We start from the raw sequence: 15,240 nt of genomic DNA, 5'->3' as shown, positions 1-15,240 counted from the left end.
CCATAAAACCATAAGAATTGATCCCAGCAGCCAGCAGCATAGGACAACTTAACAACACATGCTCCAACGTTTCGACTTCCTCGTATTTCGAACTTGGAGCTACGGAAGATCGATGAAATGAGTTGAAATGCTTGAATTCTACTTGTTTAAAGACTCGAATATCCAAACCAGTGATCTTAGCTAAGAACTTATTTTGAAGAAAGGATACTCTTCCATATAAAAAGAAGGGTTATGAGCAAGAATTCATCGTACTGTATTAAAGCTTCAAAGGAGAGTGCAAAATACACTCATAAACATTCTTCAAATTGCCTTGGCTACTATCTCCTTCTCTGCTATGGACAAAGGTTTTTTCTTCCAACTGCATGGTCATTTGCTTAGACATTCATCATACTTTACGAACTAAACGACCTTGATATTTAAGGGTTTTTTTGTTAAAAGGTCAATAGTCTTTGAACGGATACTATTCATTTCAGATTTATCATAAAAAAAAGTTTTTATAGTACTATCAACTTAGTCATCGATATTAGAAAAAATTTCTATTTCAGTTGCAACGCTTAAATAAGACGGTATCAAAATCTAATTGATCACAAAATAAGAGAAGATTTATAAAGATTAGGATTTGTACTTGAGCATTTTAGAAATACAATCCCAATACACAACCATTACTCAAATTAACATATTCATTATAAAATTGAGAATAAATAGTTTTAAGCTTAAATTGAAGACAATTTAATTATATTTATTTTGTAAAAAATTATTAATTATGATATTAAGTAATGTTATAATTTTAATTAAAATTATTAATATTTTGTTACATGTACCAAGATTCATAATTGTGGTAGACTAACTTTTCCACTTAGTTCAATCATAAGAGCAAAGTCACGGCAACTCAAAGCAAAACTACATGTGACCGTAAAGACTTTGTGGGGTCTTCAAGACTTCATGAAGAATCAAGAATTTCAGTAGCATTATCATATATTTCAAGAAAAGGAAGCTCAACAAGAATGAAGCCCAGCCCATACCCATGTGCGTCTAAAGATAAATAGGTTACAAGTTCATAACTAGCTGTCCCAATTGATGTAACATCCAATTGGGTCAAATAAATGTAATAGTTCAGCCCAAAGCTAAATGATAAAGCTTGGGTCATATTTGGTCTTTAGCCCAACAAAGTATCCTCTTCCTAATATTTTACGCCTGCTATTCCAAAATATAAATGCACATGAAAAACCAAAGTTATCAATGGCCACAACAGACTGTTGATAACAACCTAGCAAATGCATCAAGCTGTCATGGAGTGGTGCCTTCTTCCTTGCCACTCCAAAATAGCTGCACATGAAAACCAAGAAAGGTATCATAGGCCAGAATAACCGATTGATAACAACATAGCAATGGGCAAGTGCATGAACTAAGCATATTGGCAGTCTAGCATGTATAAGTAATCAAATAAACATAGAACCTGATAAAAAGAATAATATTCGAACCCATTGTCATTAGTGGTTAAAAAGAGTGTTGTTCTCCCTTGAGATCTTGGGTTCGAGCAATTGCGTCTTCAGAAAACTATTTTTTTTTTAAAGAATAATGTTTATGCACCGAGTGCACATATGCTGTCAACAAAATGAAGGTAGAGCCTCAGAAAGCACAATACAACAGCCGAACGTTATAATTCTATTAATGAAAACTACTTGTAGGAAGTCAGTTTCAAAGCTTTGCTTTTGGAAGGCACCAAAAAAGGTCAACGATATATAAAGTAAGAAAAAACTTCTAATTATCCAAAAAAGGAAGGAAAACAACTATTTGCCACACCTCTCTGAAGCCCAAAAAAACAAGAAATAATAGTTGTTTTAGAACACTGGTCTCAGATATTCCCCTCTTGCACATATCATGTTTCTTTTGCATTGTTCACTAGGCCTGTCAACAAAGACCCGCCTGTATCCCCATATTTGCCAACCATCTATTCCTCAAACCAGTACGAGAACACATTACCCTCCACCAAATTATAACAAAAGCCCCAAAAGAAATATAATTCAATATCATTGCAAGCGAAATGATTAACTAAATCATGAAGGCATTAGTGTTTTTATCAATGAAAAACATTTATAGATATTAGGTGTCAGCCAAACAAAGGACCCAATAGAAAATATAATTCAATATCATTGCAAGCAAAATGACTAGTTAAATATGACACATTAGTGTTTTTAACGGTGAAAATCATTTATAGACAGGTGTCAGCCAAAAAAAAGGCTTAGCCATTTCCATATTATCAACTAATCATATATTTACTTAACATGTATATATTGCAAGCTCTTCCATGAGCTCAAGTTTGGATAAGAACTGTAGCACGGGCCGACTTATCAATTTGACATTCAAAGCAGTGGTAGTTTTCTACTACAACACAAGAAACCAAGAGCTGGAAAAGAGAAAAATTAGTTTAGTAATTGTATTCACACTAATCTAATCCACTAAAAGTTTGAAGGCTTTACCAGAGAAAACCAACTTCACACAAAGACCAAAGGAAGAGCTGGTTAGCATTAAGAATACAAAGAAAATTAGTTGGGACAGGGCAATCTTTCCCAAAATGTAGGCTAATTTCAAATTGAAAGCAAAAGATGCAAAAGTTAGAGACTTAGATAGAACAAAGAGGGAGAGAGTTCCTAACGGTGTGGGCCTAAATCATGCTTACCTTAAAGAATTTAGATGTTCTTCTTCTAGTGACCTGACCATCTCAAAATTAGAGCTCCGGGAGCGGCTAAAATGACTAGATTGAGAATCACCATAGGTCCCAGTCCCACTGTCTCAGCCAGAACCAAAGTCTCCAAAACCACGTCTTGCACCAAAGCTCCCAAAACTGATAGAACAATCTGATTTACCCAGCTCCCCTAGTACTCATGGACGAGTGACTGCAGGACCTCTAAAGTTTCCAGACCGATTATTAGAACCAAAGCGACTAGAGCTAGACCCTGCAAAGCCACCCATCTCATCAGAAAATTGACCCATATTACGACCAAATCCAAGACCCCTGTTGCCTTCAGGACAGCCAAATCCATATTCCTGCTGCCTACCAGAATGGACAAAACCCATATCTCTGTATCTGCGATCTCGTGTACCTCCATATGATCCAAATCGACCACCAGCACCCATCTCATTGAACATGTAGGTGCTCCCACCTTCAATCTCGATCCTAGGAAGTTACAATAAATTAATAAATGATTAACTTATAAGTTGAGTCCACGAAAACATAAAATGTAATAAGGCAATCAATGTCTACATGAATATCTGTAAGGTACAATACTCATACAATCATAAACGTGGAAATTTGTTTATTGTGTATATCCACATCAACGAACATGACTACAATTGACATCATTAAGTCATTCATGTTGCGGAAGACGGCTATCGAATAGAGTAAAATCGTAACTGATAATTTGGAAAAATAAAAATGAAGATAAAGAAGACACAAAATTTACGTGGAAAACCCCTAAATAATATAGGGTAAAAATCACGGGCAACGGTAGAAGAATTTCACTATGAAAAAATAGGAATTACAACCTCTCTCGATCTACCAAGGAGAAAACAATGATAATTCTCTCTTGATAAAAAGGAGAAAACAACTCTCAAGAAACTCTCTAAATTCTTTTTAGTATTGGAAAAAAGCTAGAATGCTTTGGGATGATTTTGAAACTAAATGAGCTAGAGTATTTATAGTTGAAACTTAAGGACTAATTTGTAAATACCCTAAATTACAATGACTAGATATGCTTTTACCATAAAATAAAATAATATATTTTCTACACCTTTCGGTGCCCCCATTTGACAAAGCAATTGAATGATTTTCGGTGCCATGTGCACCCATGTGCACCGTTTTTCAACAATCTCCCACTTGAAGATTTGATTGGAACAATCATATCTTCACACCATTCTTTCTACCTTGTATCTTCATGTTGCTTATATTTCCGTCAGGCCACAAAAGGATCGACACCAAGTAAATTTATCGGCATTGATCGCCTTCTTCATGAAATCTGCTATGTTGTCTTTGGTATGGATCTTTTGCATATCTACCGTCCTTTCTTCCACCTTTTCACAAATGAAATGGTATTGAACTCGTATGTGCTTTGTCCTTGAATGAAATGTTGGATTCCTTGCTAAATGCAAGGCGCTTTGACTGTCACAAAACAGAGAGGCATACTCTTGATTGTGCCCAAGCTCCTCCAATAGTATCTTCAACCAAATTGCTTCTTTACTGGCTTGTGTAGCTGCTACATATTCTGCCTCTGTTGTGGATGTAGCCACAATTGACTGTAATTTTGAAACCCAGCTTACAGCTCCACCAGCAACTTTGAACACATATCCTGTAGTAGATTTGCTTTTATTCAAATCCCCTGCATAGTCAGAATCTACATACCCATTGATTAGTAAATGATTAACTTATAAGTTGAGTCCACGAAAACATAGAATATAATAAGGCAATCAATGTCTACATGAATATCTGTAAGGTACAATACTCATACAATCATAAACGTGGAAATTTGTTTATTGTGTATATCCACATCAACGAATATGACTACAATTGACATCATTAAGTCACTCATGTTGCGGAAGACGGCTATCGAATAGAGCAAAATCGCAACTGATAATTTGAAAAAATAAAAATGAAGATAAAGAAGACACAAAATTTACGTGAAAAACCCCTAAATAATATAGGGTAAAAATCACGGGCAACTGTAGAAGAATTTCACTATGAAAAAATAGGAATTACAACCTCTCTCGATCTACCAAGGAGAAAACAATGATAATTCTCTCTTGATAAAAAAGAGAAAATAACTCTCAAGAAACTCTCTAAATTCTTTTTAGTATTGGAAGAAAACTAGAATGCTTTGGGATGATTTTGAAGCTAAATGAGCTAGAGTCTTTATAGTTGAAACTTAAGGACTAATTTATAAATACCCTAAATTACAATGACTAGATATGATTTTACCATAAAATAAAATAATATATTTTCTACACCTTTCGGTGCCCCCATTTGACAAAGTAATTGAATGATTTTCGGTGCCATGTGTACCCATGTGCACCGTTTTTCAACAATCTCCCACTTGAAGATTTGATTGGAACAATCATATCTTCACACCATTCTTTCTACCTTGTACCTTCATGTTGCTTATATTTCCGTCAGGCCACAAGAGGATCGACACCAAGTAAATTTATCGGCATTGATCGCCTTCGTCATGAAATCTGCTATGTTGTCTTTGATATGGATCTTTTACATATCTACCGTCCCTTCTTCCACCTTTTCACAAATGAAATGGTACTGAACTCGTATGTGCTTTGTCCTTGAATGAAATGTTGGATTCCTTGCTAAATGCAAGGCGCTTTGACTGTCACAAAACAGAGAGACATACTCTTGATTGTGCCTAAGCTCCTCCAATAGTATCTTCAACCAAATTGCTTCTTTACTGGCTTGTGTAGCTGCTACATATTCTGCCTCTGTTGTGGATGTAGCCACAATTGACTGCAATTTTGAAACCCAGCTTACAGCTCCACCAGCAACTTTGAACACATATCCTGTAGTAGATTTGCTTTTATCCAAATCCCCTGCATAGTCAGAAACTATATACCCATTGATTAGTAAGTTTGATCCTCCGTAATATAATGCAATATTTGAGGTCCCTTTGATATATTTCAGGATCCTCTTCACTGTATTCCAATGTTATTTGCTTGGATTCGCCATGTACAGACTAACCACTCCCACTGCTTGTGCAATGTCTGGTCTTGTGCATATCATAGCGAACATTAAACTTCCCACTGCTGATGCATACGGTACTCGAGACATCTCCATCCTCTCTTCTTCACTGCTAGGACTCATACTGGAGGATAATTTGAAGTTAATAGGAAGATGGGTAGAAATTGGCTTACAATCTTGCATGCTGAATCGTGACAAGATCTTCTTCAAGTAATTCTTTTGTGAAAGCCAAATTTTCCTATTACTTCTGTCTCGGTGAATTTGCATCCCTAGAATCTTGTTTGCTGATCCCAAGTCCTTCATTTCAAATTCCCTGGCCAGTTGTGCCTTTAATTCTTCAATATGATCTTTGTTGGGTCCTGCAACCAACATGTCATCCACATACAACAGCAATATAACAAAATCGTTATCACCAGACCTCTTGAAATAAGCACAAGGGTCTGCATTAAGTCTGTTGTATCCAAGGCACATAATGAAGGAATCAAATCTCTTATACCAACACCTCGGCACCTGCTTTAGACCGTACAGAGATTTGTTCAACCTGTAAACCAAGTTCTTCTTTTTATTTTCTTCAAAACCTTCAGGTTGGAGCACGTAAATCTCTTCTTCAAGATTTCCATGAAGAAAAGCTGTTTTAACTTCTAGCTTCTCTAGATGTAAGTTCAATGTAGCACACATTGTCAAAACTACTCGAACTGTTGTTAGTCGAACCACATGAGAAAATATTTCATTGAAATCAATACCTTCTTTTTGAGCATATCCTTTGACCACCAGTCTTGCATGATACCTCTCAACTTGATCGTCACCATTTCGCTTGATTTTGAAGACCCATTTGTTATCAATTGGCTTCCTTCCTTGTGGTAGTGGCACAAGGTCCCATGTATTATTTTTATGAAGGGCTTCGATTTCTTCTTGCATCGCCATTATCCATAGTAAAGCATCTAAGTTGTTTATTGCCTCCTGGTATGTTGATGGCTCACCGTCCTCTGTTAAAAGGCAGTATGCAATATTACCTTCTATAATATAATCTGAGTGCCAATTGGGACGTCTTCTCACACGATCTGATTGACGAGTTGTTGGAGCTTCAGAACTCTCTAGTTCTTGTTCATCATGTGCTGGTTCTGCTTCAGAATAATCTCCTTGTTTAACCTCCTTTCCCACATGTATCTGTGTAGTCTCTGACTTTTCAGCGCTATCATCATCTTCTTTTCTTTGTAGTTTATCTTCTACAAAGATAACAACCCTACTGATGATCACTTTGCGAGCAGTGGGATCCCACAAGCGATACCCCTTTACACCATCAGTATACCCCAAGAATTTGCATTTCCTGGATTTTGGATCTAGCTTTGAAATTTCTTGGGAGTTGTACATCACATACACAATACTTCCAAATACATGGAGGTTTGAATAATCAGCTGGTTTACCAGTCCACATCTTCATTGGTGTCTTCAGCTCTATTGCAGTTGATGGAGCTTGATTCACCAAATAACAAGTGGTATTGACTGCTTCTGCCCAGAATGATTTTTCTAGGCCTGCATCCCTCAACATTGCTCTTGTTCTTTCTAACAAGGTTCTGTTCATCTACTCTGCCACTCCATTTTATTGAGGAGTGTTCGCCACTGTGAACTGTCTTTTTATGTCTTCATTCCTGCAAAAGTCATCAAATTCTTCGCTTGTTTATTCTCCTCCATTATATATTCTGAAACACTTGATCTTATTTCCAGAATCAAGTTTCACCCACGCTTTGAAGTTTTTGAAAGTTGAAAACACATCTGACTTCTTCTTAATAGGGTACACCCATCATATCCTAGAGTAGTCATCAATAAATGAGACAAAGTATTTTGCTCCGCCTAGGGATGTAACCGGTGCTTGCCATACGTCAGAGTGAACCAATTCTAGAACACTTTTACCTCTAGAATTTGACGTGTTGAATTTCAACCGGTGCTGCTTACTTGTTATGCAATGCTCACACAAGGTAAGTGATACATTTGTTAAGCTTGGAAATAGGTTTTGCTCCACAAGGACTTTCATTCCTTGTTCTGACATGTCCAAGTTTCTAATGCCATAGCATTGCAGAATTTGAACTACATGAGGCAACAGAGGCTTCTGCTTCTAGAAAAGTCTCTCCCTTCAGCATGTACAAGTTTGCAGCTATATTTTCGCCTTTCAGCACCACAAGCGCTCCACGGAACACCTTCATGATTTCTTTTCGTGTTTCAATCTTGCTTGCATTATTATCCAACAATTCGTAGGATAATAAATTTTTCTTTAGGCCTTCCACGTGTCGCACATCTCGAACAACTTTAATTGTTCCATCATACATCTTTAATTTGATGGTTCCCAAGCCAATGATCTCTAAGGCATGATCATTGCAACTATACATAGATCCTCCTAAGATAGGTTCATACTGATGAAACCATTCTATTCTTGAGGTCATGTGATATGTTGCTCCTGAATCAATGAGCCATATATCTGCAAATCTTTTTCTGCCTTCCACGGTGGTTGACGCTTCATAGCATAGAGCATCTCCATCATCTGAAGTGTTTGCGGTATTGCCTTGTGGATTGAAGTTTTTATTTGGACTCCAACAATCCTTCTTCAAGTGACCCTTCTTTCCATAGTTGTAGCACTTTAAATTCTTCTTGCTCCTCGACTTCGATCTACCATGTTTGTGATTGCTGCTTTGGCAACGTTCTGTTGATCTCCCTCTCATCGTTTTCATCGTTGTTAACGCTTCTGCTTGTTGCAGATTTACTTGTCTGTCTTCTTTGTTCTTGCGCCGATTTTCTTCTTGTAGAACAGCAGCTGCAACGTCATCGAAGACTAGACTGGTGACATTACTGTTTGTCAAGTTGATGATGAGTTGATCATACGAATCCGGTAGACTTTGAAGTAGAAGTTCAACACGTTCTTGTTCTCCTATTTTACAGCTTAAAGATGTAACCTGAGAAAATAAAGTGTTCAGTGTATTTAAGTGCTCCATCACTGAAGTAGATTCTGGCATACGAAGAGTGTACAATTTTCTCTTAAGGAAAATTTTATTGTGCAGCGATGTGGCCTCATACAGTTTGATGAGATGATCTCATATCTCCTTAGCTGTCTTTTTCTCCTTTATGCTTGACAATACTTCATCCGCTAATGCTAGATGAAAATTTGCCATAGCATTCCCGTCCATTTCGATCCAATTGTTGTCATCTGTGAAATCCACCGGCCTTTCACTGATAGCTGCTAGACAACCGTCTTTCCTCATGATGGCCTTCATCTTCAATTTCCAGAATGAGAAATTTCTCCCATTGAATTTTTCAATATCAAATTTCGTTGCCATAGCTTCTTTTACGGATATCTCCCACTATTTCACTATCGTGAATAGTTCTCTGGAACCTTCAAAGAATGGGTAATACCTTCTTACTTTCTTATGTTGGAGGATCCCCCTTTTGGTGGCAACCACAAAGACAATAAGCAGATATTACACACTCAAATCTGGCTCGGATACCAATTGTTGCAGAAGACGGCTATCGAATAGAGCAAAATCGCAACTGATAATTTGAAAAAATAAAAATGAAGATAAAGAAGACACAAAATTTACGTGGAAAACCCCTAAATAATATAGGGTAAAAACCACGGGCAACGGTACAAGAATTTCACTATGAAAGAATAGGAATTACAACCTCTCTCGATCTACCAAGGAGAAAACAATGATAATTCTCTCTTGATAAAAAGGAGAAAACAACTCTCAAGAACCTCTCTAAATTCTCTTTAGTATTGGAAGAAAGCTAGAATGCTTTGGGATGATTTTGAAGCTAAATGAGATAGGGTATTTATAGTTGAAACTTAAAGACTAATTTGTAAATACCCTAAATTACAATGACTAGATATGATTTTACTATAAAATAAAATAATATATTTTCTACACCTTTCGGTGCCCCCATTTGACAAAACAATTGAATGATTTTCGGTGCCATGTGCACCGTTTTTCAATAATTCAAAACAGTATCCTCCAATTCAGATTGGATCAGCATATGGGTCAGCAAGAACAGAAAATTTACTAAAATTGAAATATTTTATTGCCAAACAACAAAATCTATCATCCCTGCACAACAGAAACTGGCATGTTCAACAGATTCAAATTAATACTTTAAGCATCAATCTAAGACAGTGATCCATTTTGCAACATCACAAACCTCCAATGAGGCTCGATTGCATGGCTAAGAAACGGTACCAAATATTACCACCTTCCTCCTCACAAAATAATTGTCAACTTTATGACAATTCCCTCGAGAATATGGGGTGATCCATAGAGTTGTGTTAAAACTTAAAATTGTTTTCCAAAAAAAGAAGAAAAAAAACACTGTAAATCCCAAACAAACATGGTGAATATACCGTTCTCTTAACTATTTAAAAGCCAGATCATGTACTAAACAAATGAGGACCAGATCCAAGTTGGAAAGGCAGTTCCAGGTTTTCTTCTTTTTCTATGGTATCTTTCTCTCTTACTTCACATTTTAATGCTGACTTTGGTTTTCACATGGTAAATAGTGTTCCCCTCTGGTGGAAAGAAACAAGGGTCTGGTATTGAGACCCTATAGAAACTTGTTAAAGTTAATTAAAATTCTATTTCAGGCAATTAATACCATTTAATGAGCTATTCTCACCAAATTCAAGGAGAAACATCACCTTAACAAATGCCAATAGGAACTCATTCAAATTTATGAAGAAACAAAGGCTCCCTTTCTTTAGTTACCTGGGAATTTGACATTTGGATAAAAATTCTTAAAAATAAAAACATACCAGCCGGTTTGAGCAGGAACTGGCAAGGTCTTTGCTTCAAAACTTCTTATAATTAACCCCGAACAAGAATGACAAAAATGAGGTAAAAGCTGTTTTGAAACATAAAATACAAGAGGCTGAAATAGGTTAAACGTTTAGGCCAACTCCACTTCCAAAAGACTGAAAGAGTGTCAACATTGAATTGTCTTTTGCCAACCCCAAGACAGGCTCTTTCACTTTAAATTTCAAATGTCCCGACTTTTCTAACATTCAATAACCCCTATACATATATGGATGTATCCCCCCAAATAAAAAAGGGAAAAAAGGAAAGGAAAACAACATGCACATCATAAGGGATACAGGATACAACCTCAGAAAATCTGCATCCAACTTCTCGCTCAATAACCCTAACAGCCCTACTATGCTCCTGAGTATAGATAAGAATTGCACTTCCTTTCCTTCCAGCACGACCAGTTCGGTGAACAAAAGTTTCAGAAGTATTTGGAAGCTCATAATGTATTACCTGGGTGAGAATAAAAGAATCACAAAATACTTCTTAAAGTACAATTAATAGGGCAAAAAAAAGTCAGCTGGTTAAAAAAGAGTTCAACCATTCATTATATAAATTACTTAACATCCAAGACCTGATACTATAAGCAAATGAGAAGATATGACCTCATACCATTGTACAGTAACTTCAGCTAAACCATGAACTGTAGCAAACAAAATGGGAAAGGAAAGTAACAATATAGTGCAATTTGAGAATCCACAATATCAATGCATGCAGAATTCAAAGGAATTCCTCAAGATGACCCTAGAATATACAAGCACTTCCATTGTAGTATAATCATGGATTCCAAAAGACAAAAATATTAGAAAAATCATCTCCATCAGCAATAAATAACAGTATAATTATTTCCTTGATACCTTTGTATTTTAACAGAATTTGCATTATTTCAACAACTACTAGTGCCCTATAATCCTGACATGGCGCAAGAAATTGCAAACAGAAAAGGCAGAATACTGAAACCTGCTACAACAAGCCATTAAATATTTTTTAGCGATAGTGAATAGGAAATCCATATATCATGTAGCACAACTTTTTCTAGGATTTCACATTGTACGGTCAATAAGAAGTATGTTATCCTTAAAATAGTACCACAACTAAGATAACAACCAACAAGACATGTCTGGCATCATGAGCCAAAAACATTAAATTATCATCTATAATCAACAGAGATAACAACAGTTTCTAACAAACCAAGCTAAAAATGGGTAAGAATCATGAAAGAGAATAACAACTAAAACTAACCAAGTCCTAAAACTAACCAAGTCAACACTCGGTATGTCAAGACCACGAGCAGCAACATCAGTAGCAACTAAAATATTAAAACGTCCATCTCGGAAGCCTGAGAGGGTTCTCTCTCTCCGGAGTTGTGAAATATCACCATGCAAAGCCTCGCATTTAAAACTGCTTGCCATAGCATGTGCCAGTCGATCAGCATCACTGTTTGTTTGAGTGAAAACAATACACTTTCCTCCTTTTGCATGCTCCTGAGGAAAAAAGACTTGACGATGAGAGAAAAAGAACTGATAATTGAGCAAGAACTATACAGACCGTGATTGAAATTGGTCCAAAACTTAAATTAAAAACAAAGGAAAATAAACATAAAAATAGAACTGACAAACAGGAAAAACAAACAAACTCTATTGTTATGACCCTTACTGTTATTAGAGGACCAAGAATTGATGCTTTCCCATGCATATCAGCTGCAACTGAATACAAGGAAATTCCTTCTGCCAACTTTTGATCAGAATTTCCAACCTGCAGATGCACATAAGTCACAAGAAATAACTACTGCTATGTGTATGTGTCTTTCTCTCTTCAGCCTATCCCCGTCATAAAAAAAATCAGCAGCAGAAGCAAATGGAATCAGATTTCACAACTTTTAACATGACATGCATTGATTTTTAGATCCCTAAATTTCCATAATACAAACAAATTGAGATTAAGTATGAACAAGTAACAAGAAGCAAGAAACAGTAACCATGAAGTTGGGAGATCTAACTAGAGTGAAATATAATCCAAAGTAGGGAGATCTAACTAGAGTGAAATATAATCCAAAGTAATTGTGTACTTCCTACACAAAACAGGAAACTGTTTGTCTTTAGTCTCCACTATTTTATGAGTGCAGAAATAGATGTTGGTTACAAGTAATAACCTTCCAACATCCATTAACATATGATAAAAGCTGATTTATTTTAAGTATTTCATAATAGTTCTAGAAGAGATTTCTTAATGTTGTAAAATAAAGAATCGAGAAGATGACCAAACATATATTAATATTAAACAATTTTGCAAAATATCTACTAATAATATATTACGAATCTAAAAAAACTTTTAAAGATTAATATTGATATATTAATAATAAAATATTTCACATAAAATAAACATAAATAAAATTTCAGGAACGAAATAAGTAATAAAACAAATAACTAATATAAAATTTTTAAATTTCAAAATGAGTAACGATCCACCCTATACTCCACCTACATCCGGTAATGTGTAAAACAAAAATTCGTATTTGAAAAATATTCTTTCAAAGATATTCGGATAAAAAAGCTACTATCACCCCTCTTCTCAAAGTTCTTAGAAAATAAACCAAGTACAAGTAATTTCCTTATAACCAGATTAGTGAGAATGCAAAATAAAAGCGGAAAAATAATACCCGAAATTGATAACGGAGTTCAGCCAATTGTGCTTACGTCTCCGGACTGCTGTAGATCTTTTACTAAGAGAGAAAATTTACAGGTGTTTACAAAACACTCACTACTCACAAGAAAACTCTCTAGTATTGGGAGAAAGAAATGATTTTTGGGATGGTTTTGAAGCTAAATGAGCTAGGGTATTTATAGTTGAAACTTAAGGACTTAATCTTGTAAATACCCTAAAACCTAGGGATTAATTGTGATTATCCCATTATCATTTTTCAACAAACATCTACCAAACTTTGAAAAACTATTTTTCAAAGAAACATTTACCAAACTTTGAAAACCATTTTCAAAGAAACATTTACCAAACTTTGAAAACCATTTTTTCAAAGTTGGTTACTGTCGTAACCTATTTTAGTCCGGGCACGAAATATTTACTTGGCTGGAAAATTGATGTGAATAAATGGTTTTAAAAATAATTTGGGAGTCGCCATCGGCCTTTTGGGTCAAGTAGGTCGAATACCTAAAAAAATATCTTTTAAAAGAGTTTTTAAGAAAACATCAATTAAAAGATAAACTGATCTGCGTTTTAACCAAAAATTCGTTCTTTTTAATAATAAAAAGGGATTCGTGGTCGGTTACGTTTAGGGAAGGATTAGCACCCCTACAACGCCCAAAATTGGTACTTTTTAATTATAAATTGTCTCTATTATTAAAAATTAAAAATTCAAAATATATTTAATTTAAATTTATTACTATAATTTTAAGTAAATTTATTAATTTATATAAATAAGATATTTATTTATTTAGAAATATCATAAAAGAGCTTCTAGGTGTTTTAAGACAGTTCCTTCCTTTGATATTAAAAAATAAATAAATATTAAAACATTTATCTAAAAAAATAGATTATATATATACAATTTATAAAATTAGGACATTATTTATTTAAGAATATCAGAAAAGGACTTCTAGGTATTTTAAGACAGCTCTTTTCTTAGATATTAAAAAATAAAATATATCAAAATATGTTTTATTTTTCTTAAAAGTAATTTATAAAATTAAATTTATAAATAGGATTTTATTTAATAACAAATAGAATAAATAAATAAATATTATATATTTATATAACTTAATAATAATAATAAATAATCATGAAGATAATAATTTAAACATATATCAAAGTAATAATAAAATAATAATAATTAAAATGAAAGAAAACAAAAGTAATAATATTAAAACTATTGGATCATATTCATAAATATATGAACCTAAAATGTAAAAATAATAAGACTTATGGTTAAAATTAAGATTATATAAAATTTAATAATCAAATTATAAAATATAAATATTTAAGAGACATGGTTAGAATTATCATAAAATATAAATACTAGTAGTATAATTAGCCATTAATTATTTAATAGGTGATTAAAATAGAAATATCAAAATTATTAGGGACTAAATGTGATATTTATCCTAAATATATTATTTAATACTGGTAAGGACTAAAACATAATAAAATAAAATTCGAATACTGAATTAGAACATTCAGAAATTAGTTTTAGTGACTAAAATGAATAATTACAAAACTTAGATGGCTACGGAAGGGGTTTAGCCATACATGTAAATTACGCATATACCCCTTCCCAAAACGACGTCGTTCGGGAAGGGGTTTATACACCCCTTCATAGCTGGCCCGAAGGGCCAGCAGCCTCATTGTTCTCTTTTTCTTCTTCTCTCAAAAACGAGAGAAGAAGCTCTCTCTTCCTTCTCTCTTAATTCCCTCACCGGAGGGAATTCCGGCGCCGATAGCCGAAAAATAAAACTTTATACCACAACGTAGATCGGATCGTCCTAATGACGATTCCGGTATTTGTTTACCTTAAAAAGCTCTCAATCGGAGCAAATATATAAAAATACCTTCGGTTTTCGAAGGTCTGTTGTGGAGCGTGGAGGCGCGTGGTTACTCCGGTGGTGGTGTGGCTTTCCTCGGTAAGGTTTCTTTCGATTTTTATCTCGTTATTTTGGTG

At 34.7% G+C, this 15,240-nt stretch overlaps 1 protein-coding gene across 1 annotated transcript; it reads right to left on the bottom strand.

Annotated features, from left to right (window-relative positions):
• Positions 1-2,815: 2,815 nt before the first annotated feature.
• On the bottom strand, positions 2,816-12,558 carry LOC120140231 (DEAD-box ATP-dependent RNA helicase 53, mitochondrial-like). Its single transcript, XM_039155241.1, has 4 exons — positions 12,228-12,558; positions 11,831-12,055; positions 10,872-11,024; positions 2,816-3,186 (listed from the first exon to the last, which is right to left on the bottom strand). The coding sequence occupies exons 1-4, from the start codon at positions 12,264-12,266 to the stop codon at positions 2,884-2,886; spliced, it is 720 nt and encodes a 239-aa protein (XP_039011172.1). The 5' UTR covers positions 12,267-12,558; the 3' UTR covers positions 2,816-2,883.
• Positions 12,559-15,240: the final 2,682 nt, after the last annotated feature.

The sequence above is a fragment of the Hibiscus syriacus genome, unplaced genomic scaffold (genome assembly GCF_006381635.1).
Source record: "Hibiscus syriacus cultivar Baekdansim isolate YM2019G1 unplaced genomic scaffold, ASM638163v2 tig00110783_pilon, whole genome shotgun sequence".
Classification (NCBI taxonomy): Eukaryota; Viridiplantae; Streptophyta; class Magnoliopsida; order Malvales; family Malvaceae; genus Hibiscus; species Hibiscus syriacus.
Note: the sequence above shows the minus strand (reverse complement) of the source record. Positions and strands in the feature narration are given on the sequence as shown.

Excerpts from the sequence above, each read along its gene's own strand:
- LOC120140231 (XM_039155241.1), bottom strand. The coding sequence starts at position 12,266 with ATGCATGGGAAAGCATCAATTCTTGGTCCTCTAATAACA. Across the intron at positions 11,025-11,830 it reads ACATACCGAGTGTTGACTTG|GTAATACATTATGAGCTTCC; the intron begins GTTAGTTTTAGG and ends ATTCTCACCCAG. Across the intron at positions 3,187-10,871 it reads TTGGATGCAGATTTTCTGAG|CTTCCTAGGATCGAGATTGA; the intron begins GTTGTATCCTGT and ends AATTTATTGTAA.